Source organism: Geotrypetes seraphini, chromosome 2, assembly GCF_902459505.1.
Source record: "Geotrypetes seraphini chromosome 2, aGeoSer1.1, whole genome shotgun sequence".
Taxonomy (NCBI): Eukaryota; Metazoa; Chordata; class Amphibia; order Gymnophiona; family Dermophiidae; genus Geotrypetes; species Geotrypetes seraphini.
The window spans coordinates 344,666,012-344,692,395 of record NC_047085.1 but is presented as its reverse complement, the minus strand read 5'-3'; the positions used below and the strand labels follow the sequence as shown (position 1 = coordinate 344,692,395).

Here is a 26,384-nt window from a genome sequence, read left to right as displayed (position 1 = left end):
GGGAGTGGAGGGTGGGAACCTATCAAAGCGAGTTTCCATTATTTCCTATGGGGAAACTCACTTTGATAAATGAGCATTTTGGATTACGAGCATGCTCCTGGAACGGATTATGCTCGTAATCCAAGGTACCACTGTATTTAAAATTATTTTATGCTGACACATGAGATGATGATATACGAGTACAGTACACTAACACACATACACAAAACAGTGGTGGCACTATTTAACATATTTAAGTATTACAGATCTGCAGCAAAATATTTATCGTATTTTTTGGACCATACGACGCAACCACCTGTAGAGGAGGAAAAACAAAGAAAAAAAAATTTGGTTCAGAATTTTTTTCTTCTTGTTTTTTCCTCCTCTACACGTAGGTGTAATTGGTGCTGGAAAGCTCGCAGCCCAAAGCCACCAGAAGCCGCCAGCAGGCTCCCCCCCCCCCCACTGGGTACCTTTGTTAGTGGTGGTGGCCAATGCAGTCTCCTGGACGGCTGCCTGTGTCTTAGAAGAGCGACGCACAATGCAGGAGCGCAACTTTTGCGCTTCCTGCCTGGTCCTGTGCTGCTCTGTGATAGGCTGCAGTCAGTAACTGACCCCCCCGGGGTACCACTAAAAAAAGGGGGGTGCAGTGTATTCTGTCTATAAAATGTACCCCCTTTTTGCATCTTATGGTCCAAAAAATACGGTATTTGGGTTTTGCTCATACCTTTTTCAGCAGTAGCTCAAGGAGAATTATATTCAGGTACACTGGATATATGAATTTGATGAGAAGTGCTAAAACTCCTGAGATTTATAGCTGCAGGTCAAAGTTAGAGAATGACAAAGGGACAAATTTTTCCCTGTCCCCACAGGAACTCAATTTCCCCATCCCTGCGAGTTCTGTCTGTAAGCTCTGCCTTAATCACACAAGCTTGTCTGAACAGATCATTGGTTAAAACAACTTTCCCTTAACAACTGCCTTACTTCAGTGCAATTCAATGGATTTAATTCATAGACCTGATATTGCTGTGTATACTGAAATGTGGCCACATCAGAAGTAAAACTCTTACCTTCGTTTTTATCAGCATCCAGTAAATTCTGAAATTCCGTGTGAAAGATTTCCAAGTGTTTCTCAATCAGCACTTGCTCACACTTTCGTGCTAGTTCATCTTGGGTGCTCTCATGGAGATATACCTGCACACGACGCTGTTCCTCCAGAAGCCGAGCCTCTGCCTACATTGCAGCCCCCAAAAAATCCAGAAAATAATTTTTTTTATGTTAACAAAGCTAGAAAGGAAATCTCACAACTCAAAATATAAAATTCACTCTTTCAATTGTGCATTATCTGCCTCTTATCTAGCTTGCAGAGCACAGCCCCCCCCCCCCCCCCACACTTTCCTATCCCTTTACTTTCAGCCCCTCTTTTCTATCAGTTATGGCATTTCTATTCTTCTCTCTATTCCTCTTTCTTCACCTCTCATTGCTCCAATCTTAATCTTATTTGCTTTATTTGTAAACCGCTTAGATGTCTTGTGACAGGTGGTATATCAAGCAGTGGGAATTTAAATACACAGGAAAGAGTTGTCAAATCTCAAAGAAAATAATGTATCAACTCTCTTCTGCAAAAGGAGATAGGCAAGCAAACCTTCTGCATTCAGTGCAGGAAAAAAACCTCAAAACCACACAGGAGCATCACCAAACAGCCCACAGCTGTGCAAAAGCTCTCTTGTCATCATAGGTCAAAAAACTCCACATAACACTTTAGCCAGTCTGATTTCTTCCTCAGCAGGAGAACTGTTTTAAATGCTGTAGTCAATCTTATTCAAATATATGGGACAGCACAAACAATTTAATATACATCATCCATATAGTATGCCAGTCAAAAAATAGTTCACTTATCTGCTGTCATATTCATCTGTTGCCAGTAGCCATCTGTTTCGCAAAATGAAATATGGTTGAAGAATGAGGGACTACATTTGTGGCTATGAGAAGACATGTTATGAACATTTATGTTTAATTGCTAATCATTTTATGTTTTTATGTTTTTTATATTGTATATTTGTATGGTTTTAAGTCTGTAATGACATTTATTATGTTTGTTGATTTGTACTTCATTTTGTATAAATCGAATAATAAATAAACACACAATACAATACAATATTTGGTTGTTATTCCCACACCATATTCTTCAGTCAGCAGTTGTACAGATACACCATGATCAAGCTTCTTCAATACCTCAACTTAAGAACATAAGAATAGGGAGGAAGTGATGTCAGCATCCAGGATGGCAGCCTAAACACGGAGCTCCATGCTGCACTAGATACAAACTAAGTGATTCTGGCATTTGGAGTTTGCAAAAAATATTCTCTTTAGCTGTGCTATCTGGGCATTTCTTTGTGATGCAGTTTGGCTCGGGTTCCCGTATGACGTTATAGGATTTTGCTTTTCAGCCTGGAAAACATGTGCAGCTCCAGGATGCCAATATGGCACCGATGGGTGTTGCACCACAAACGGCTCCTAATGGAGTTATTATGGAGTCGTCAGAATTAATGCCCCAGGAGCCATTTCATGAAATTTGATTGTAGATGCAAGAAATTTGCACTGATTTAGGGGCAATTTGCTCAGAATTGACATATTTGGCAACGGATCTTCGCCCTGAGATCAGAGACTTGAGAACCAGAGTTGAAGAGGTTGAAATGCATATGGAGGACAACATTCAGCCTGACTACATTCTGTGATACCGTGAAAGTGGTTAATATTGCCAGGCAGATTTAACAGACAAACTGGAGGACTTAGAAAACAGAAGTAGAAGATCAAACTAGTGCTTTCGTGGCCTCCCATAAACACCGGAATATGCTAATGCAGAGGAAGTAGTGAAAACACTGGTGGGCCATATTTTGGCAGAAAATGGTGTGCCCTTGGCTCCTGATCTGATTAAGATTGATTGAGCTCATCGGGCTCTTGGCAGAACAAGATTCAATGTGTCAAAGGACATTATTGCCTGCTTTTCAGAGTTTAAGCTAAAAGAAGATGTTTTGACTAAGGCTCGCTTCTTGGAAAACTTGATCTGGGATACTTACTTGATAGAAGTCTATCAGGACCTGAAGCATAGATATGTAACTCACTCAGCATCTGCGGGCTAACAATATTAAGTATAGATAGAAATATCCATTAGCGCTATCATTTTATTATCAAGGAAAACTTTTCTCGGTCAAGATGTGTGATGAGGCAAAGCAGATCTTAGATGGACTTGAGGGTATTTTGGCAGTGCCTGTAGATTCGTCCTTGCCTGCTCTAAAGCCTTGCCCCAAATGGCATCGGGTGGAAGTGGGCAAGAAATGTCTAATGCCACAAAAGTCAGATCTTAATCCATCATTCTCTTAAGGATTTTTTCTGATATAACTGCGCCTCAGTTTGATAGATGTTGGATTCGAGACTTCCTGGATGATGATCTTCTTTTGAACTCTCTTCCATTTACAAGTTTAGAACAAGCTCGACAAAAACCTCCACAACAAGGATCAATATCTTTATTGTATCAAGCACTGCTGATGCGGACTAATCCTATAACATACTACACAACTCAATGGGAACATGATATAGGAAAGACCTTGTCTCCTGAAGTCTGGAAATGTAGTTTTAAAGACCTGTTGAAGACTTCTGTAGCCAGTAGTATGAATGAAAATGGTCACATATTATTATATAAATGGTATTATTGGATGTAAAACCGCCTCATATTACCAAAGATGGACATATATTGGCATGTCATTTATTTACTGTTGGTAGGATATTAATCGCAGCTCACTGGAAGAAGCATTATGCACCCACTTTACTTCAGTTGTTGAGGAAACTTGACTATTTGTTTGATGTTGAAATTAACAGCTTTAAAGCATGGACGTTTATCTCTTTCATAAGATTTGCAATGGAACGTGGCCTCGCCATCACTGTCTTCTTGATGCCAGATTTGGACATTTTTCTTTTTCAATTACGTTTTTGGACATTATGTACTTTTGCTTGCCTATACAATGCTACATGCAGTCTTAAGGGAGTGCCCAAAATGTTTTCTGGGATAGTGTTTGGAGCTCTTGGGAGTCTTACTGTTTTCTTGTATTTCTAGCATATTACTCTTCTATTGCCTGACTGACCTTTTGTACTTTTGTTTTGGATAAATTAAAAAACCAGAAAATATTAAAAAAGAAAAGAATAGCCTTAACTGGGTCAGACCAATAGTCCACCTAGCCTAGTATCCTGTCTTCAGTGGCCAATACAGGTCACAAAAATCTGGCAAAAACCCAAATAGTGGCAACATTCCATGCTACCAATCCTGGACATACAGTGGCTTCCCCCATGTTTGTCTCAATAGAAGACTATGGACTTTTCCTACAGAAACTTGTCCAAACCGTTTTTAAAACCAGCTAGGTTAACCACTCTTACACATCCTTTGGCAATGCATTCCAGAGCTTAACTATTCTCCGACTGAAAAAATATTTCCTCCTATTGGTTTTAAAAGTATCTCCCTGTAACTTTATTGAGTGTCCCCTAGTCTTTGCAATTTTTTGATGGAGTAAAAAATGGATACACTTGTACCTGTTCTACACCACTCCGGATTTTGTAGACTTCAATCATATCTCCCCTCAGCTGTCTCTTTTCCAAGCTGAAGAGCCCTAAACTTTTTAGTCTTACCTCATATAAGAGGAGTCCATCCCCTTTATCACCTTGGTCGCTCTTCTTTGAATCTTTTCTAGTTCTGCTATATCTTTTTGAGATAAAGTAATCAGAACTGAACGTAATACTCAAGGTGAGATTGCACCATGGAGTAAATCAGAGGCATTATAACATTCTTAGTCTTGTTTACCATCCCTTTTCTAATTATTCCAAGCATCTTGTTTGCTTTTTTTGGCGGCACCTGCTACTGCACATTGGGCGGAAGGTTTCAGGGTATTGTCTACAATGACACCCAGATCTATTTCTTGGGCACAGATCCTCAGTGTGTACCCTAGCATCTGGCAAGTATGATTTGGGTTAGTCTTCCCAAAGTGCATCACTTTTCATTTGTCCACATTAAATTTCATCTGCCATTTGGACACACAGCTCAGTCTTCTAATTTCCTAAGCTCTGCCAGCAATTTTTCAGAGTCTGCATGCTTTTTAACAACTTTTGAACAGTTTAGTCTTATCTGTTATTGAAAGAAATAAACACTTCCTTTTCTGCTTCTCACTGTTCTAAGTAGAATCTGCAGGTCTGTCATTTTCCAGCCCTCCAACCTGAATTGTACAAAGAACAGGAGAAACACATGCACCTGTGTTGGTTTCAGCATGTGTCACCTTGTGGAAATTGACTACTTCCAGTTTGCATCAAATTTCAGTTTTGAAATTTCAGCTAAAGGATCTTATACCTGTACTAACAGCCAAATGTCAGAGTTAACCAAATGTCAGTTAGATATCCTGATAACTGGATTCAGGAAATTTATATACATGGATGATATACTGCTTCTAACAAATATCAAAGTCTCAGTACTGCAGTTTTTAAGAGTACTTAAAAGTAAGGCCAGTACTAGGCAGACTTCTATGGTCTGTGTCTTGAAAATGGCAATCAGACACACCCAAACAGGAGATCCTACCTCCTCAAGGTAGAGCAAAGAAAACCAAAGGGGGAGACCTGTGGTGCTCAATCTTTTTATTCACTCAAGACCCGACATGTATGTGTTTTGGCCATGAGGCCTGCCTCAGGGGTCTAAAATAAAATGATTCAAAACATAAAAACCATATACCTGTATGCTATTTGCTTTCAGAATCCTTCTCAAGATACAAGATATGAGTTTTGACTATATTGATTTTATAATTTTTATATATGGAAGTTTTTAAGTTTGGATTGGTATAAGTTTAATACGATGGTATCATGTTTTTTGGTTTTATACAAATTATGTCTCATGGTTTTGTTATATGTTTTATCATATGATTTATTATATATTCTTTTAACTTTGTATTCATATACAGGTACAGTATATGGTTTTTATGTTTTGAATCATTTTATTTTAGACTCCTGAGGTAGGCCTCACGGCCAAAACACATACATGTCGGATCTTGAGTAAATGATAGATCAGGATCACATGTGCATATTTTATATCACATTCATATCATATTGCTGTGTATCTTATTGGAAGAGGAGAAAAATCTTAAGATTGAAGTTAGTAAGTAAAATCTTTAGTAATATTGTTGGATTGTTGTATTATTTATTGAAAAAAATGTGACTAGCTGCAGGCATAATTTTTTAAAAAAGCCTTTTTCATAATACTGGCATGGTGTTGTGGTATTAGATTCCAAGACAGCATTATGTATAACTGCATATATGTGATGAATTGTCATTACCTAGTTTACATGGATGGACCGTGCAAGTTTTTACCTGCCATCATTTACTATGTTACTAGTAGAATATTCAAAAGTTGAAGGATATAGAATTGGCAGAAATTGAACGTATTCCCAATAAACTCAAGAACAGGTAAAGAAAATCATAGAAATATACTGATATGTTTATCTAGACATTTTTATTCCCAAAAAGAAGTCAAATTCAGCTATACATTTAATTACATTTCTTTGGTCAGCAAAATACTGAGTCCCCTAAACAACTGATGACAAGTTGGCAGAAGTGGTTTCATAAGATAGCAATGATTGAAAACTTAAGCCAACAGCGTAGCCATATACAAAAAAAGAAGGGGGAATACTGGAAAAATATTAGGCAGGATCCTATATGGAGTCTATAAAGCATCTATATAGTTTTGTTTTGACATAACAGAAAGAGGTAAACTGGGGCCCAGATTTTCAAAACTAACACCATTGCTAAACTGTTTTCCGATGGTTAAGCCAGAACTGATTTTAATAGTGCATTATCAAAAAGCAATGTTACTTACCGTAACAGTTGTTATCCAGGGACAGCAGGCAGCTATTCTCACTAGTGGGTGATGTCATCCGACAGAGCCCCGATACGGACGTCTCACAAGCATGTCTTGCTTGAAGAAACTCAGAAGTTTCGAGATGCCCGCACCGCGCATGCGCCAGTGCCTTCCCGCCCGATGGTCCGGGCGTGTCTCCTCAGTTCAGGTAGCTAGCAGAGAAGCCAACCCAGGGGAGGTGAGTGGGACGTGAGAATAGCTGCCTGCTGTCCCTGGATAACAACTGTTACGGTAAGTAACATTGCTTTATCCCAGGACAAGCAGGCAGGTATTCTCACTAGTGGGTGACCTCCAAGCTAACCTCAATGGGATGGTGGGAGAGTTGGCAACTTAGGAGAACAAATTTTGTAAAAGTGTTTGGCCAAACTGTCCATCCCGTCTGGAGAAAGTATCCAGACAATAATGAGAGATGAATGTATGAACCAAGGACCAAGTGGCAGCCTTACAAATCTCCTCAATCGGTGTCGATCTGAGGAAGGCTACCGAGGCTGCCATTGCTCTGACCTTATGGGCTGTGACCTTACAGGGAAGGGGCAATCCAGCCTGGGCATAGCAGAAAGAGATACAAGCCGCCATCCAGTTTGAGATGGTGCGCTTCGATACAGGTCGTCCCAACTTGTTTGGATCAAAGGAGACGAAAAGTTGAGGAGCAGTTCTGTGTGGCTTGGTGCGATCCAAGTAGAAAGCCAAAGCACGCTTACAGTCCAGAGTATGAAGAGCTGATTCTCCAAGATGAGAATGAGGCTTTGGAAAAAACACTGGAAGTACAATGGATTGGTTGAGATGAAATTCAGAGACCACTTTAGGCAGGAATTTAGGATGAGTGCGGAGGACCACCTTGTCATGATGGAATACTGTAAAAGGTGGATCCGCCACTAAGGCCTGAAGCTCACTGACCCTGCGAGCAGACGTGAGGGCTACTAGAAAAACCACTTTCCAAGTGAGAAACTTTAGCGGAGCCTTGCTGAGAGGCTCGAAAGGAGGTTTCATAAGCTGAGAAAGGACAACATTGAGATCCCAAACCACTGGAGGAGGTTTGAGAGGGGGATTGACATGAAAAAGTCCTTTCATAAATCTGGAAACCACAGGATGAGCAGAGAGAGGTTTCCCTTGTAGATGCTGATGGAAAGCTGCAATAGCACTCAAGTGGACACGTATAGATGTAGACTTGAGACCAGACTGAGACAGGTGTAGAAGATAGTCCAATACAGAGGATAGGGAGGCTCGCTAAGGCTCCTTAGAATTGGAAACACACCATGAAGAAAATCTAGTCCATTTTTGGGAGTAGCATTGACGAGTAGCAGGTTTCCTGGAAGCCTTCAAGACATCCCTCACCGCCTGGGAAAACTGGTGAGGAGTTACGTTGAGAGGAACCAAGCTGTCAGGTGGAGAGACTGCAGGTTGGGGTGAAGTAGAGATCCCTGATGCTGAGTAAGCAGTGAAGGAAACACTGGAAGAAGGAACGGCTCCCAGCTGCTGAGTTGAAGTAGAAGGGAGAACCAAGGTTGTCTGGGCCACCGAGGAGCTATCAGAATCATGGTGGCATGGTCGGACTTCAGCTTGACCAGAGTCTTTTGAATGAGAGGAAAGGGAGGAAACGCATAAAGAAAGCGATTCCCCCAATCCAGTAGAAAGGCATCTGCCTCGAGACGATGAGGAGTGTAGATCCTGGAGCAGAATTGAGGCAGCTTGAAGTTGTGGGGAGCCGCAAAGAGGTCGATCTGAGGCATCCCCCAATGTGCAAAGATCTGATGAAGGGGCCTGGAATGGATTGTCCATTCGTGAGGTTGGAGAAGACGACTTAGGTTGTCTGCCAAGACATTGTCCTTCCCCTGAATGTAGACAGCTTTGAGGAAGGCATTGTGGCGGACCGCCCAATCCCAGACTCTGAGAGCTTCCTGGCAGAGGGAGGCCGAGCCCGTGCCCCCCTGCTTGATGACATAATACATGGCGACCTGATTGTCTGTGCGAATGAGGACCACCATGTTGTGAAGCAGATGTTGAAAAGCTTGAAGAGCATTGAAGATGAGCATCCATGCGTTAAGGAGGAAGGAATGCCCTGAGTCGAATGGTGTCCAGGACCGCCCCGATGAAAGGGAGAGACTGGGTAGGCTGTAGATGAGATTTGGGGAAGTTGATCTCGAAGCCCAAACTCTGCAGGAAGTACATAGATGACCTCGGGAGCCGAGAGGGCCTTGATGAGCCAGTCGTCGAGGTAGGGAAATACCTGAAGACGCCTGGTCCGGAGTGCAGCGGCCACCACCACCAGACACTTCGTGAAGACTCTGGGAGACGAGGACAGGCCGAACGGAAGCACTCGGTACTGCAGATGTAGATGTCCCACCCGAAATCTGAGGAACTTGCGAGAGGCCGGATGAATAGGAATGTAAGTGTAGGCCTCCTTGAGATCTAGAGAGCATAACCAGTCGTTCTGCTCGAGGAGGGGATAGAGAGAAGCTAGGGTCAGCATGCGAAATCTCTCTTTGACCAAGAACTTGTTGAGGACCCTGAGGTCCAGAATGGGTCGCAGGTCGCCCGTCTTCTTCGGAACAAGGAAGTACCGGGAGTAAAACCCCCGGTTGTGCTGGTCCACAGGGACCGGCTCGACGGCACGAAGCCGGAGCAAAGCTTGAGCTTCCTGAAGAAGAAGGGCGGTCAGAGTCAAGTTGGAAGGATACTCTCTTGGAGGATGGTCCGGAGGTACCCGATGGAATTTGAAGAGAGTACCCCTCCCTGATGATAGTAAGGACCCAGAGGTCGGAGGTGACACCCTCCCATCGATGATAAAATTGATGGAGGCGCCCCCCCGATGGGAAAAACAGGAGGAGGCAGAACGAGGTTGGTTATGCCCTCTAAGAGACAGTCAAAAAGGCTGAGGAGCCTTGGGGACAGCAGACGGCTGAGGCTTTTGCTGAGCTTTCGGAGGAGGCTGCCGCTTCGCTGGTTGCCTCGCAGGTGGAGCTTGCCTCGGTTGATAACGCCGTTGATAAATCAAGGGCGGTCGAGAGGGTCGAGACTGCTGAGGCTTAGGCTTCGGCCGAAGAATGGACTGAAAGGACTTTTCATGATCAGACAATTTCTTCGTGACTGTCTCGATGGATTCATCAAAAAGATCTGCCCCAGCACACGGAACGTTTGCCGGTCGGTCCTGAAGATTCGGGTCCATGTCAATGGTACGCAGCCAGGCCAAACGGCGCATCGCCACAGAGCAGGCAGCAGCCCAGGCTGAGAGCTCGAAGCAACTACCTCCTCGAACTCAAAACGAGCCTGGGACTCGATGTAGGGCGTAAACTTCCGAAGCACAGGAAGAAAGAATTCCAAATAAGTGGCAAAGTGGAAATTATAATTCAGAACTCGGGACGCCATCATAGAATTCTGATAGATGCGTCGTCCAAACTTATCCATGGTTCTGCCCTCGCGGCCCGGAGGCACCGAAGCATACACCTGGGCTGGATGAGACCGCTTGAGAGAGGATTCAACCAGAAGGGACTGGTGCGAAAGTTGAGGACCCTCGAAGCCCTTATGATGCACCGTGCGATACCGAGCATCCAATTTTCCAGGGACCGCAGGGATAGAGTAAGGAGACTCAAAACATCTCATGAAGGTCTGGTCGAGGAGCTTATGCAGAGGCAGGCGCAGGGACTCGGCTGGGGGATGAGGCAAGTGCATGGTATCGAGGTACTCCTTGGAGTATCGAAAACCAGAATCGAGGGTAATGTCCAGGTCATCCGCCATTTGTCTTAGAAACAAGGAAAAAGACAGTTGGTCAACCAGCGCCGGTCGTCGATAAGGACTGGAAGAAGACGAGGCCTCGGGCTCTACAGAGGCCTGCGAACAACAGGGTGAGTGAAAAACATCAGGGTCTTCGAACTCTGGACCCGGAGGAGGAGACACAGCCAAAGCAGAGTACCCTATATGAGGCAATTTCTTTTGAGGAGAGACGGTCGAGTGCCAAGAGGAATGCCTCGAAGAGTGCCTGGATCGATGCCCCTCTCGATGCCTGGAGGGGGATCGAGACCGCCGGTGAGAATACTGATCCCCAGAAGCCTCCAAAGAGCAGATAGTACTCGAGGCCGTAGATCGGAGAGGCGGAAGATTCGACGCCCCCCGAGACGCCGCCCAGGCTTGATAGGGGGTTCGGAAGAACTCGTCCTGTTTCTTGCTATGCTCAGGACTGGGAGGCCCCGAGGGTGGATGCCACACTGTGTCATGGAGAGGGGTAATAGGCTCCAAGGGAGGCAAGTCACTAAGGGAGGCCTTCCTCGAGGGAATCGGCTCCAAGGGAGGCATGTCACTAAATGAGGCCTTCCTTGAGGGACCGGCCACCGACCGCCGCTCCTCCTTGCCGAGCAACGAGGTCGTGCGTCGTGGAGGAGGAGGAGGGGGCGGCCCGCCCCTCGGAATCGGAACTGGGAGGTCACCCAGGATCGTGGCAATCAGCCGGGGTCCCATGGTGGTCATGAGTTCCACAAACTGAGCCTCCAAAATGGACCGCAACGAAGCCGATATGGAGGGATCCGCACCAAAAGGGGGCCCTTCCGCATGGTCTCCGCACTCTTTCGGTGCCGAGTGCTTTTGCTTGCCAGCCTTCGGCACTTTGAGCACCACCGGTGGAACTGTAGGGGTCGGTACCTGTTCCGAGGAGACGGAGGAAGGCACCGGCGCCGAGGTCGAGGCCGAAACCGGTGTAAACGATGCCGGTTTCAGAAGGCCCGAAGCAGCAGGGGAGGCAGAGGGCTTCGCAGATGGAGTCGAAGCACCAGTCGATGTCGAAGCCGAAGGATCCAACATAGCTTCCATCTTGAATATCGACTCCAACAAAAAACAGCGGCGTTTAAACGCTCGCGCTGTGAGAGTGGAGCAAGGCCGGCACGATTTCGGAAAGTGGTCCGGACCCAGACACTGCAGGCAGCGTCGATGCGGGTCCGTGAGCGAAATCGCGCGCTGGCACTTGCTACACTTTTTAAAACCGGTGATCGGCCGGGACATAGGCCGGAAAAGCTCCGCCGCAAGGTCGAAGGCGCGGGGCCCAAGCCACGCGGCCGACCCGGTGTCGGAAGAAAAAAAATTTTTTTTTTTTTTTTTAAAGAAATCAAAGAAACAAACAAACGCACGGCAAGAGCAAAAGAACTCAAACCGCGGCGATGCAGAAGGCGAAAAAACAGGTTCAATTGGCACAGAATTGAAGTGAACTTCTCAGCTCCACGGAAGAAAAAGAACTGAGGAGACACGCCCGGACCATCGGGCGGGAAGGCACTGACGCATGCGCGGTGCGGGCATCTCGAAACTTCTGAGTTTCTTCAAGCAAGACATGCTTGTGAGACGTCCGTATCGGGGCTCTGTCGGATGACATCACCCACTAGTGAGAATACCTGCCTGCTTGTCCTGGGATAATGGCTTATCTCTGTTTTTAGCGAGGTTTCTAGCAGTCTCCGACACTGACATGTAAATGGGCTCTTCAACATTAAAATGAGCACTCCGGTGGATTCTTTAAAATCGCCAAGCCATTCTCCAAAAGCAGCATCAGCTTTTGGAGGCAAAAATCAGCAACTAGTCCAGGGGTGCCGATACAATTACAGCACTGTTTAAAACCCCAGCATGGCAGTGTCGGAGACTGCTAGAAAAATTGTTTTGAGAAGCGACCCCCTCCCCCAAGCAGCAAGAGAGATGCCCATAATCTCCCGCTGCCAAGCAATCCCCCCCCCCATCAATAGGAGGGGCCTTAAACAACCTGGGCCAATTGGAGCCTCAGGCCCCTCCCTGGATGCACCAGGAAGGAGCCTAAGGCTCTGATTGGCTCAGACACCTAAGGCCCCTTCTATGGGGCGTCCGGGACAATCAGAGTCTTAGGTCCCTTTCCGGTGCATCCGGGGAGGGGCCTGAGACTCTGATTGGCCCAGGTTGTATAAGGCTTCTCCTATGGGGTTTTAAACAGTGCTGTCACTATACCGGCACCCCCGGACATGCTGCAGGGGGGTGTTGTGTGGCAGCAGAAGAGACTGAACACCTCTCCCGCTGTTGTTGTGTTTTTTCTGCGTATGTGCCCGTCACTATCACCAGTGATGGGCACATGCAAATTTAGCAAATCTTCACTACTCTCCGCCAACCTCATTTACATGAGCGTTTTTTATAGAATGACTCGCTTTTTTTTTTTTTTTAATTCGCTACCAGAATGGCTGCAATAGCAGCCCATTGTTTTTTAATGCTTTTTTTTAAGGATCTAGGCCTAAGTGATAAGATTGGCGATAATACATGTTGAAATTACATACTGCAGCCAATATAACTTAATAGTATGCAATGTCTGTCAAATAAAAATTAAAAAGACATTGCCTAGTTTATATTTTTCTCATTTTATTGCAATTTTTTTTAGCTGTCCTGTAATCTCTCCTAAGACGATATATGACCGCCCAACCAACTTATAATACAAACCCCTGGATTCTAATTACTACCACCATTTTTTTAAAAGTACCTTTTTCATATATTCTGTGACTGGGTTCTGCTGTAAGAATTCAGTGCTTTCTCTTGTGTAGAACCGCTCTGTGTCAGCGAGGAACTGGGATTCAAAGGATTCTTTGTACACTGTTAGCGTAGGGCCTTTTGCAAATGCATCATCTTCATTCAGCCCCAGTTCGACTTAAAAGAAAAAGTATACCCAGAGCAAGTAATTAATTTCATGATTTACAGAACATTAATAGATTTTAAGAAAGCAGAAGACTACCCAATAAATCTCAAAGTCAAAAATCAGTAATGTGGACACATTATACATTAAAAAGTGTGCCTAACCTAATTAAGAGCTCCTTTTACAAAGCTGTGCTATCGATTCTGGTGTGGCAAATGTGATGAAGCTTAAAGGAATTGAATGGGCTTCACTGCATTTGCCACACTGGAATCGTTAGCACGGCTTGGTAAAAGGAGCCCTAAATGTGGTTAAGAGAATCTGGTGGTTAAAAAAAAAAAATTTCAGGGGCAGGAAGAGGATTGCTTTGCATGCCAGGTTTCTTTTTCTTGTTGTTAAGGGAGTCATGTATAATCTTTAAATGCGCTCTCTCATTTTCTGTTTGTGGTCTTTTGTTATTTTATTCTACAGCAGGGATGTCCAACCTCGGCCATCGCCAGGTTGGGTTTTCAGGATTTTCCAAATAAATATGAATGTGATCTATTTGCATATAATGGAAGCACTGCATGCAAATAGCTCTCATGCAAATTTATTGGGGAAATCCTGAAAACTCAACTGGACTGCAGCCCTCGAGGACTGACACTGGACAACCTGGTTCTAAAGCAATTACAGTGACTGGACGCCAAAGAAAAAATCGTGTCTCAGAATTTGTTTATTGTTAGATTTACAAAAATATTTTTTTAGATAGTTATTTGCAATCCTGAAGGCATCTAAAAATGAATTATAATCTCTCAACTAAACAGAAGCTGGAGCTAGCCAAAGTAAAAACAACTGTGTGTGGTACAGTGGTTAGAGCTACAGCCGGTTTGTGAGTTCAAATCTCTTGAGAACCTGGGCAAGTCACTTAATCCTGATAGATAGTTAAGATAGATATAAATGAACATATTTGTTATTCTGATTAAAGGAAGAACCAAAATAGATTTAAATCAATAATATTTACTTTTTTAACTCTTTGTTAATTAAATCTGTAAATCTTTGCAAAGCATGGAAGCTCAAATTCAGCATTCAACTTAGTCCATTGTTTTTTGTAAGATATTGAAGACTTGCATTTTTCAAAATATTGTGATTGTTGTGTATAAATTGATGTTCTGGTAGTGAGTGGTAGAAGGCAATGGAATGTTTGAGTAGATGAGATGTTTAACTGCTGTTTTTAATATGATTTTAACTATAAACCACCTCAAAAACCTAGGTGCTACGCAGTATCCTATATAATAAAACCTTAGCCGTGCATGTGCACTCTTAACTGCGTGCTTCCGTGATCCATAGGTCTGTGGCCGCAGGAGTGCGCATGCATGCCTAGCTGTGACAGTGGCCGGCAGAGAATCTGTACACGGGCCTCCCTGCTCTTCAGCTCTTCCAGGCAGTGGCAGACCAAACAGGACCTGATCAGAGACCAGGAAAAATTGTACAACACTCGCGAAACCCAAGGTAATGTTCTGACCGAAGTTATTTTTAAGTTCTAAGCCGCGGCCGCGCCTGCGTCGGAGAAGGCTTCCGACGCAGGAAGGGATCGTGAGAGAAGCCGCTGCCGCGGCTTAGAACTTAAAAATAACTTCGGCCAGAACTAAGGGAATCATGGCTCCAAAGGCCCCAATTGTAACGGTCGACAACAGAATATTGGGCATTGCTCGCGAACAGCTTCCCACGAGGAAATAAGAAAACGGCCCCACACTCACAGACCCCCAAGGTGGCAAGGAGACCACAATCACTGTAAGCGAGAGTTCAGGGCATTAGCGAGCAGGGTTGCCATGGAAACCCAGCCAGCATAACAAAAATTATGCAGTCGCAAGGGTCAGTGAAAGGGGATCAGGAGCGACATGCACAGCAGGGGCTTAGAGGGCAAGAGAACTGCATTTGGAGAGATTGAGGAAGGGAATGTTCAGATAAAGAACTGAGATTGAAGAAGGAATAAAAAAAGAAAAGACACCTACAAGGAAACACAGGATCAGGAGCAGGGAGAAAAAGCGAGGAATGCCAGCCGAATTGCCCTGAGCTCCAGACGATTGATAGACCAACATTTCTGATGGGGAGTCAACTGCCCCTGAATGTAAACGGTCCCTACAGTGAGCACCCCAACCCGACAGGCTGGCATCCTTTACTTCTGCATGGATTGCTTGCAGAAACTGTAACTGGATATGGTTGCAAGCTCTCAAGCTAAGGGGATGGAACATATACTCAGAAAAGTGTTGGATTTCTGCAACTCCTGGATTGTGGGTTGGGGTTGAACATCTAGTGTATGGAATCTGGAAGGGACGTGTAAGAATTTACTCTTGTGCAAGTTTACTTAAAAATTGTTAAATCGCCTATACATAGTTTCTAGGCAGTTTACAATTAAAATTAGTAGGTAGCTTTACAATGATCAATACAAATTTGATTCTTGTCCCGAGTTGGAGTAAAGATTCAGCATTATAGAGCATATAAAAAATTTTAAAAAACCACCCTACTCCCTTCCTCTCAAAAAGCAAAAAGCAACATAAAAAAGGTGTTTTGATGAAGTCAGGAGCAGTTAAGGATTTGTTTTTTGCATGCATTTTACATACCTATTGTACTACCCTTTAGTGGAATTTTCATTAAAACAAAGTTATTCATCTGTAGAAATGTTCACAGAAGACAGGTCACAAATTACCATAGATAGGTGATGTCACCTACTGATCCCTGGTGTGGATGCTACCCAGTATTCTAAATCTTCTAGAAGCTTTTGGCAGGCCTGACTGTGCATGCCTGCCCACCTCCCTAACTCGTGTGGGACTCACAGTTGAATAAAAAGCATAAACTAACTCCTAGGGGAGGTGGGAAGGATGAATTAATCTGAGAACACCTGCTGTAGGTGAATAAAGCAATGTTACTTACCGTAACAGTTGTTATCCAGGGACAGCAGGCAGCTATTCTCACTAGTGGGTGATGCCATCCGACAGAGCCTCGATACGGACATCTCACAAGCATGTCTTGCTTGAAGAAACTCAGAAGTTTTGAGATGCCCGCACCGCGCATGCGCCAGTGCCTTCCCGCCCGATGATCCGGGCGTGTCTCCTCAGTTCAGGTAGCTAGCAGAGAGGTGGGTGGGACGTGAGAATAGCTGCCTGCTGTCCCTGGATAACAACTGTTACGGTAAGTAACATTGCTTTATCCCAGGACAAGCAGGCAGGTATTCTCACTAGTGGGTGACCTCCAAGCTAACCTCAATGGGATGGTGGGAGAGTTGGCAACTTAGGAGAATAAATTTTGTAACACTGTTTGGCCAAACTGTCCATCCCTTCTGGAGAAAGTATCCAGACAATAATGAGAGGTGAATGTATGAACCGAGGACCAAGTGGCAGCCTTACAATTTCCTCAATCGGTGTCGATCTGAGGAAGGCGACAGAGGCTGCCATTCCTCTGACCTTATGGGCTGTGACCTTACAGGGAAGGGGTAATCCAGCCTGGGCATAGCAGAAAGAGATACAAGCCGCCATCCAGTTGGAGAAGGTGCGCTTCGATACAGGGCGTCCCAACTTGTTTGGGTCAAAGGAGACGAAAAGTTGAGGAGCAGTTCTGTGTGGTTTGGTGCGATCCAGGTAAAAAGCCAAAGCACGTTTACAGTCCAAAGTATGAAGAACTGATTCTCCAGGATGAGAATGAGGCTTTGGAAAAAACACTGGAAGAACAATAGATTGGTTGAGATGAAATTCAGAGACCACTTTAGGCAGGAATTTCGGATGAGTGCGGAGGACAACCTTGTCATGATGGAATACTGTGAAAGGTGGATCCGCGACTAAGGCCTGCAGCTCACTGAACCTGCGAGCAGACGTTAGGGCCACGAGAAAAACCACTTTCCAAGTGAGAAACTTGAGTGGAGCCTTGTTGAGAGGCTCAAAAGGAGGTTTCATAAGCTGAGAAAGGACAACATTGAGATCCCAAACCACTGGAGGAGGTTTGAGAGGAGGATTGACATGGAAAAGTCCTTTCATAAACCTGGAAACCACAGGATGAGCAGAGATAGGTTTCCCTTGTAGAGGCTGATGGAAAGCCGCAATAGCACTCAGGTGGACTCGTATAGCCGTAGACTTGAGACCAGACTGAGACAGGTGTAGAAGATAGTCCAATACAGAGGATAGGGAGGCTCGCTGAGGCTCCTTAGAATTGGAAACACACCAGGAAGAAAATCTAGTCCATTTTTGGGAGTAGCATTGTCGAGTAGCAGGCTTCCTGGAAGCCTCCAAGACATCCCTCACCGCCTGGGAAAACTGGTGAGGAGTTACGTTGAGAGGAACCAAGCTGTCAGGTGGAGAGACTGCAGGTTGGGATGAAGTAGAGATCCCTGATGCTGAGTAAGCAGTGAAGGAAACACTGGAAGAAGGAAGGTCTCCCTGCTGCTGAGTTGAAGTAGAAGGGAGAACCGAGGAGCTATCAGAATCATGGTGGCATGGTCGGATTTCAGCTTGACCAGAGTCTTTTGAATGAGAAGAAATAGAGGAAACGCATACAGAAAGCGATTCCCCCAATCCAGCAGAAAAGCATCTGCCTCGAGGCGATGAGGAGTGTAGATCCTGGAGCAAAACTGAGGCAGTTTGAAGTTGTGGGGAGCCGCAAAGAGGTCTATCTGAGGCGTCCCCCAATGTACAAAGATCTGATGAAGGGGCTCGGAATGGAGTGTCCATTCGTGAGGTTGGAGAAGACGACTTAGGTTGTCTGCCAAGACATTGTCCTTCCCCTGAATGTAGACAGCTTTGAGGAAGGCATTGTGGCAGACCGCCCAATCCCAGACTCTGAGAGCTTCCTGGCAGAAGGAGGCCGAGCCCGTGCCCCCCTGCTTGTTGATATAATACATGGCGACCTGATTGTCTGTGCAAATGAGGACCACCATGTCGTGAAGCAAATGTTGAAAAGCCTGCAGAGCATTGAAGATGGCTCTGAGCTCCAGAAGATTGATTTGTTGGAGTCGGTCCGCACGGTTCCAGAATCCCTGAGTGCGAAGACCATCCAGATGAGCTCCCCAGGCATAGGTCGATGAATCGGTTGTGAGAACCTTCTGGTGGGGAGGAGTGTGAAACAGCAAACCTCTGGATAGATTCGAAGAAGTCATCCACCAAAGTAGAGACTGCCGAAGAGCAGGCGTGACTATGATGTGTCAAGTCAACGGGTCTGACACCTGAGTCCATTGAGAACCAGGGTCCACTGAGGAATTCTGAAATGGAGTCTGGCAAAAGGCGTCACATGAACTGTAGAGGCCATGTGGCCCAGGAGGACCATCATGTGTCTTGCTGAGATGGACTGGCGAGAAGACACAGACTGGCAGAGATGAAGAAGAGCATCCATGCGCTGAGGAGGAAGGAATGCTCTGAGTCGAATGGTGTCCAGGACCGCCCCGATGAACGGGAGAGACTGGGTAGGCTGCAGATGAGATTTGGGGAAGTTGATCTCGAAGCCCAAACTCTGCAGGAAGTAAATAGTGGCCAGGGTCGCCGAGATGACCTCTGGAGCCGAGGGGGCCTTGATGAGCCAGTCGTCGAGGTAGGGAAATACCTGAAGACCCCTGGTCCGGAGTGCAGCGGCCACCACCACCAGACACTTCGTGAAGACTCTGGGAGACGAGGACAGGCCGAACAGAAGCACTCGGTACTGCAGATGTAGATGTCCCACCCGAAATCTGAGGAACTTGCGAGAGGCTGGATGAATGGGAATGTGAGTGTAGGCCTCCTTGAGATCTAGAGAGCATAACCAGTCGTTCTGCTCGAGGAGGGGATAGAGAGAAGCTAGGGTCAGCATGCAAAATCTCTCTTTGACCAAGAACTTGTTGAGGACCCTGAGGTCCAGAATGGGTCGCAGGTCGCCCGTCTTCTTCGGGACAAGGAAGTACCGGGAGTAAAACCCCCGGTTGTCCTGGTCCACAGGGACCGGCTCGATGGCACGAAGCCGGAGCAAGGCTTGAGCTTCCTGAAGAAGAAGGGCGGTCTGAGTCAAGTTTGAAGAATACTCTCTTGGAGGGTGGTGCGGGGGGAACCGATGGAATTGCAGAGAGTACCCTTCCTTGATGATGGAAAGGACCCAGAGGTCGGTGGTAATAGCCGTCCATCGATGGAAAAAATGATGGAGGCGACCCCCAATGGGGAAAACAGGGGATGGCAGAACAAGGTTGGTTATGCTACCTAAGAGAGAGTCAAAAAGGCTGAGTAGCCTTAGGGACATTAGACGGTTGAGGCTTCTGCGGAGCCTTTTGTGGAGGCTGTCGTTTTGCAGGCTGCCTGGCAGCTGGAGCTTGCCTCGGAGTTTAACGCCTCTGATAGATCAAGGGCGGTCTGGCAGGTCGAGACTGTTGAGGCTTAAGCTTAGGCCGAAGAATAGACTGAAAAGACTTCTCATGGTAAGAGAGCTTCTTCATCACAGTCTCGATAGACTCGTCAAATAAATCTGATCCCGCACAAGGAACATTGGCCAGCCTGTCCTGGAGGTTCGGGTCCATGTCAATGGTGCGAAGCCAGGCCAGACGACGCATGGCCACGGAGCAGGCAGCAGCTCGAGCCAAGAGCTCGTAGGCATCATAGGAGGACTGCATCAGTTGAAGGCGCAGCTGGGACAGCGAAGCAACAACTTCTTCAAATTCGAAGCGAGCCTGAGATTCAATGTAAGGAGTGAACTTTCGAAGCACAGGCAGGAAGAACTCCAAATAAGAAGCAAAATGAAACATATAATTAAGAACTCTGGAAGCCATCATCGAGTTCTGGTATATCCGCCTGCCAAATTTGTCCATGGTCCGGCACCGAGGCGTACACCTGGGACGGATGAGACCGCTTGAGGAACGATTCGACCAGCAGGGATTGATGGGAAAGTTGAGGGCCCTCGAACCCCTTCTGATGGACCGTGCGGTATCGGGCATCTAACTTGCTGGGGACCGCAGGAATGGAGTATGGGGTCTCAAAACATCTCATAAACGTCTGGTCGAGAAGTTTGTGGAGAGGTAGGCGAAGAGACTCCGCAGGAGGATGCGGCAAATGCATGGTGTCGAGGTATTCCTTGGAGTACTGCGAACCGGTGTCCAAAGTAATGTCCAGGTCATCCGCCATTTGCCGGAGGAAGGAGGAAAAAGACAATTGGTCCGCCAGCACCGGCCTCCGAGAAGGACTGGACGAAGTCGAGGCCTCGGGATCCAAAGAGACCTGGGAGCGACAAGGAGAATAAGAGGTGGATGGTTCCTCATACTCAGGTCCCTGCGGAGGAGACATGTCCGATGAAGAGTACTCCAAACGTGGCTGCTTCTTCTGCGGGAAACCTCCGAGTGCCTCGAGGAGTGCCTCGAGGAATGCCTGGAACGATGCACCTCCCGGTGCCTGGAGGGGGATCTAGAATGACGATGCTTAGCATGGTCCCCCGACGCCTCCAGTGAGCAAATGGGACTCGAGGCCGTGGAGCGAAGAGGCGGGAGATTCGACGCCTCTCGAGACGCAGCCCAGGCCTGATAGGGAGTGCGGAAGAACTCTTCCTGCGATTTGCAATGCCCAGGGCTTCGATTACCCGAAGAGGTATGCCAGGCCTCTTCGAACGGAGGTGTGATGGACTCTATAGGGGGCATATCACTGAAGGAGGCCCACCTCGAGGGACCGGCCACCATACGTCGCTCCTCCTCGCCAAGCAGCGAGGTCGACCGGCGAGGAGGAGGAGGAGGGGGCGGTCCGCCCCCGGGATCAGAACCGGGAGGTCACCCTGGATGGTGGCAATCAACCTGGGTCCCATGGTTTGCATGAGCTCGACAAATTGAGCTTCCAAAAGGGACCGCAACGAAGCCGATATGGAGGGATCCGCACCGAAAGGGGGTCCTCCAGCACGGTCTTCGCGCTCCTTCGTGGCCGAGTGCTTTTGCTTCGAAGCTTTCGGCACCTTGATAACCACTGGTGGAATTGTAGAAGGCAGTACCTGAGCCTGAGAGACGGAAGGCACCGGCGCCGAAGACGGGGTCGCAACCGGGACAAATGAAGCCGGTTTCAGGAGACCCGGAGCAGCAGGAGCGGCGGCGGGCTTCGCATGGGAGGGTGAAGCACCAGCCGAGGTCGAAGCTGAAGGTTCTTGCACAGCTTCCATCTTGAACATCGACTCCCACAAAAAACAGCGACGCTTAAACGCCCTCGCTGTGAGTGTGGAACAAGGCCGGCATGATTTCGGGAAATGTTCCGGACCAAGACACTGCAGGCAGCGTCGATGCGGGTCCGTCAGCGAAATCGCACGCTGGCACTTGCTACACTTTTTTAAACCGGTGATTGGCCGGGTCATAGGCCGAAAAAGCTCCGCCGCGAGATCGAAGGAGCGGGGCCTGAGCCACGCAGCCTACCCGGCCGAGTCGCCGGAAGAAATTTATTAATTTTTTTTTTTAATGAAATAAAAGAAATAAACACACGAAAAGAGTAAAAGAAACTCAAAATCACGGCTATGGAAGGCAAAAGAACGGGAGTTCAATCAGCGCAGGAACGAAGAAAGACTTCTCAGCTCCGCGGAAAGAAAAGAACTGAGGAGACACGCCTGGACCATCGGGCGGGAAGGCACTGGCGCATGCGCGGTGCGGGCATCTCAAAACTTCTGAGTTTCTTCAAGCAAGACATGCTTGTGAGACGTCCGTATCGGGGCTCTGTCGGATGACATCACCCACTAGTGAGAATACCTGCCTGCTTGTCCTGGGATAACTTCGCTTTAACGAAAGACAAACAGGACTTAACCATAGATGGGAATCCCCAACTACCAGACTCGCCAAAAACAAAGAGAGGTCAATAAGAACTTGTAACATGAAAGGCCAACCAGAAACAACAATACTAAGCATAAAAATTCCATTGTTAAAGGGCAACCGGGAACAGATGTGAATGAGCTTAGGAGGGTTGAGCTGGATTTTAGACTCAAAATTCTGTAGGTCTGACCATCTGTGCTCACATTGGGAATCCTGCTCAAGGCAGTAGCGAGATGTAAAAGTGTGAGCAGTGGTGTAGCGAGGGTGAGAGGCACCCGGGACAGTGGTGCCCCTCCCCTGCCTCCACAAGTCCCTTCCCCGTGCCCCCCCTCCTGCTGCATGCACGCCGCTTCCCTTCCCCTGTACCTCTGTAACATTCCTGGCATGAACAGCATCCCCCAAGCTGCTGTCGCACCGTCAGCTCTTTCTCCGATGTCACTTCCTAGGTGCGGGACCAAGAAGTGAAGTCAGAGGAAAAGCTAATGCTGGCATGACAGCAGGTTGGGGGGGTTGCTGCTCGTGCCAGTAATGTTACAAAGGTACAGAGGAAGGGAAGCAGCATGTATACACAGCAGTGGGGGGTGGGGTAGGAGCAGGAAGGGGCGGAGAGGAGGACGATGTCTATGCCTTCACCAAGTCAGTACCATGGGCAGACCGCCCCCCCCCCCCTTACTATGTGCCGCTGTGTGTGAAGATCATGTTGCCAACCCATAAATCTCCTCAATGGAGGCTGATTTCAAGTAGAGGAGAAAAATTTCAAGTGGATACTGCCACACTGAGACTGCTTCCTGACACAAGAGGTAGGATCCCATACTGCTCTGCTTATTAACACAGAACAAGGCAACCTGATAGTCTGTTTGGACTAGAATAATTTTGTGTAACAGCTACTCTCTGAAAGCCTTTAGAGCAGGGGTGTCCAACCTTTTGGCTTCCCTGGGCCACATTGGCCGAAAAAAAATTTTCTGAGGCTGCACAAACGCGCAAACGCTGCAGCAAGACAGAGGAGGGAGCTGGCAAGACGGTAAACACCCGGGGGCAGCAGAGGAATACACTGCATTGCCCTTGACTGTAGCAGCACAAAATACTTCATGGGGCCGCATGCGGCCCTCTGGCCGCAGGTTGGACACCCCTGCTTTAGAGCATTCCAAACTACCTGTAATTCCAGGAGACTGATGTACAGCAGAGTCTTCTGAGCCATCCAGTGGGTCTGGGTGTGAAGCCTATCTACGTGAGCATCACATCTCAGGTTTTGTGAAGAGGAGGAATTTGGAATGAAAGTTCCAAAGTCAAATTGCTCCAAACTGTCCAACAGAGAAGCAATTCTGCTAACTCTGGGGTGACAAGATATAACATCCATTGGATTCCCCTTAGCTTGACACCACTGGGAAGCTATGGTCCATTCAGCACTTTATAAGTGGAGATGTGTCATGGGCGTGACACTAGGGTTGTCTAGTAAAACAAAATTGAAAAAATTGTGCAAAGTCTTTCCCATGAATTTGATTGTGCTTGATCAGAAAATTTAAAAAAATAATAATAATTTAAAGCCCATGGGGTCCTTCAAAGCCACTGATTACATAAAGTTCTATTTTTTCTTAAAATTTGCTATTATTTTTGCTTAATGGAGAAAGTATTTTGTATTATAGCTATAACTTATGTTTTCACACTCAGCAATGATACATCTGATAAAAAGACATTTTACATTGTCTGTTTTATTGAAAAAGAACAATAAATCAATACAGAATTAACACTAAAATTTCCAATGCTTATAACAAGTGGAGGTTGGAGTCCATAGAACCCCACAAATACAGTGGTACAACCATGAAAAAAATAGGAAAACATTTTCCTGTCATCAAATAATGATAAAAAGACATTTTATGCAAAAACTCTAGCAGTATTTTATTAAATAAACCTTCAATATCGGCACTTTATTGTGGAAAATAACAGAAATTTAACATACTTCGATAATAGCTAAACACGTACACTTTGGTGTAGTCATCTAACAATGGCGTTCCAAATACTCATAAGAACATAAGAAATGCCTCTGCTGGGTCAGACCCTAGGTCCATTGTGCCCAGCAGTCCGCTCACGCGGTGGCCCAGTAGGTCCAGGACTCAAGCATTCAATGTCTTACTGAGCTAGTCAGATGTTGTGATGCTGTTCAACTCCTTGCAACAAGGCCTCACACGTTTGGAATGTCATTGGTAGATGACTACACCAAAGTATACATGTTTAGCTATTAGTGAAGTATGTTAAATTTCTGCTATTTTCCATAATAAAGTGCATTTAATTAAATATTGCTACATTTTTTGCATAAAACATATTTTTATCATTATTTGATGACAGGAGAATGTTTTTCTATTCTTTTGTGGTTACAACACATAAAATGTCTTTTTATCAATGTATCATTGGTAAGTGTGAAAACATAAAGTTATAGGTATAATACTAAGAAATTTGCTCCATTAAACAAAAATAGCAAATTTTAAGAAAAATGGAGTTTTATGTAATCAGTGGCTTTGAGAGACTCCAGGATGGACTTAAAATTTTTTTTTAAATTATTTTCTGATCAACCACAATCAAATTCATGAGAAAAACTTCAATTTGCACAGTTTTTCCAACTTTAGATTTTTCTGGACAACCCTTGCATGACGTACTGCTACCAAACCATTTTTCTAAATAGGGAAATCAATTATATACAGAATGGTGAAGAGGAGAACTAAGATTATTTTTCTCTGAGCTCAGTGTAGTAGATTTAAACATGTTGGCAATCTTGAACAATAAACACTATGAAGACTCCCTGTAGACAGAGAATGTTAGAAATTATCAATAAGTGGAGATTGCAGTTAAATGCATTATGTTCAAGATAAAGCCTCACTACTGAAGGGAGAAGAACAAACTTATTTTGCACTGAAGCACATTAAATTAGGCAATACAGGTTAAGTAAAAATTACCGTAGGATTGTACAACGCCACTGATCAGCCTTGTGTTGATGGTTTCACCATTTCTTTCCTTTTCAATCAGTTTCAAGACAGCATTCGTTACCTTTTGGGACAAGTTATGATAAAATAACTTAAACCAGTTCATTCTTGCAAAAATTACTGCTGCTTAAATACTTCAGGTTCAAATAATTGTAATATCTGACTGCAAAGGACTCAGTTAATGCAGGGTTAAAATAAGTCACCACCAGTACGCAGTCTTACTTTTTTTTTCTTTTTAAACACAAAATTACATTACTGAAGCAAGCCTCAACAAGGGCAGAGGACCACTGATGATTCAGGTAAGTACCAGAGGAATAGGTTCCCTTATAGCTTCAGTTGAAATCAGGGAGAAGAAACAGAAGAAAAATAAAATTACTTAACAAAAGCCAGTATTCCCTGTGGACAGCAGAAAAGCACAGTTACTTACCGTAACAGGTGTTATCCAGGGACAGCAGGCAGATATTCTTGACTGATGGGTGACGGCACCGACGGAGCCCCGGTACGGACAATTTTAGAGTGATCTCACTCTAAGAACTTTTAGAAAGTTCTAGCTCGGCCGCACCGCGCACGCGCGAGTGCCTTCCCGCCCGACAGAGGCGCGCGGTCCCTCAGTTAGTATAAGCCAGCTAAGAAGCCAACCCGGGGAGGTGGGTGGGACGCAAGAATATCTGCCTGCTGTCCCTGGATAACACCTGTTACGGTAAGTAACTGTGCTTTATCCCAGGACAAGCAGGCAGCTATTCTTGACTGATGGGTGACCTCCAAGCTAACAAAAAGAGGGATGGAGGGAAGGTTGGCCATTAGGAAAACAAATTTTGCAAAACAGATTGGCCGAAGTGACCATCCCTTCTGGAGAATGTATCCAGACAATAATGAGATGTAAAAGTGTGAACTGAGGACCAAGTAGCAGCCTTGCAGATTTCCTCAATAGGAGTGGAACGGAGGAAAGCTACAGATGCTGCCATTGCTCTGACTTTATGGGCTGTGACAGAACCTTCCAGTGTCAGTCCGGTCTGAGCATAACAGAATGAAATGCACGCTGCAAGCCAATTAGACAACGTACGTTTAGAAACAGGACGTCCCAATTTATTCGGATCAAAGGACAGAAAGAGTTGGGGAACT

The 26,384-nt window shown here is 45.9% G+C and overlaps 1 protein-coding gene across 2 annotated transcripts in view; it reads right to left on the bottom strand.

The window, feature by feature from the left end:
* CUL1 (cullin 1) overlaps positions 1-26,384 on the bottom strand; it is a 275,377-nt gene that overhangs the window by 140,484 nt on the left and 108,509 nt on the right. For both annotated transcript variants that reach the window (XM_033930314.1, XM_033930315.1), the window contains 3 exons: positions 25,236-25,326; positions 13,395-13,558; positions 1,050-1,212 (listed from right to left, as the gene is read on the bottom strand). In XM_033930314.1, coding sequence (XP_033786205.1) covers positions 1,050-1,212; positions 13,395-13,558; positions 25,236-25,326 — 418 coding nt within the window. The remainder of the gene's footprint in view (positions 1-1,049; positions 1,213-13,394; positions 13,559-25,235; positions 25,327-26,384) is intronic.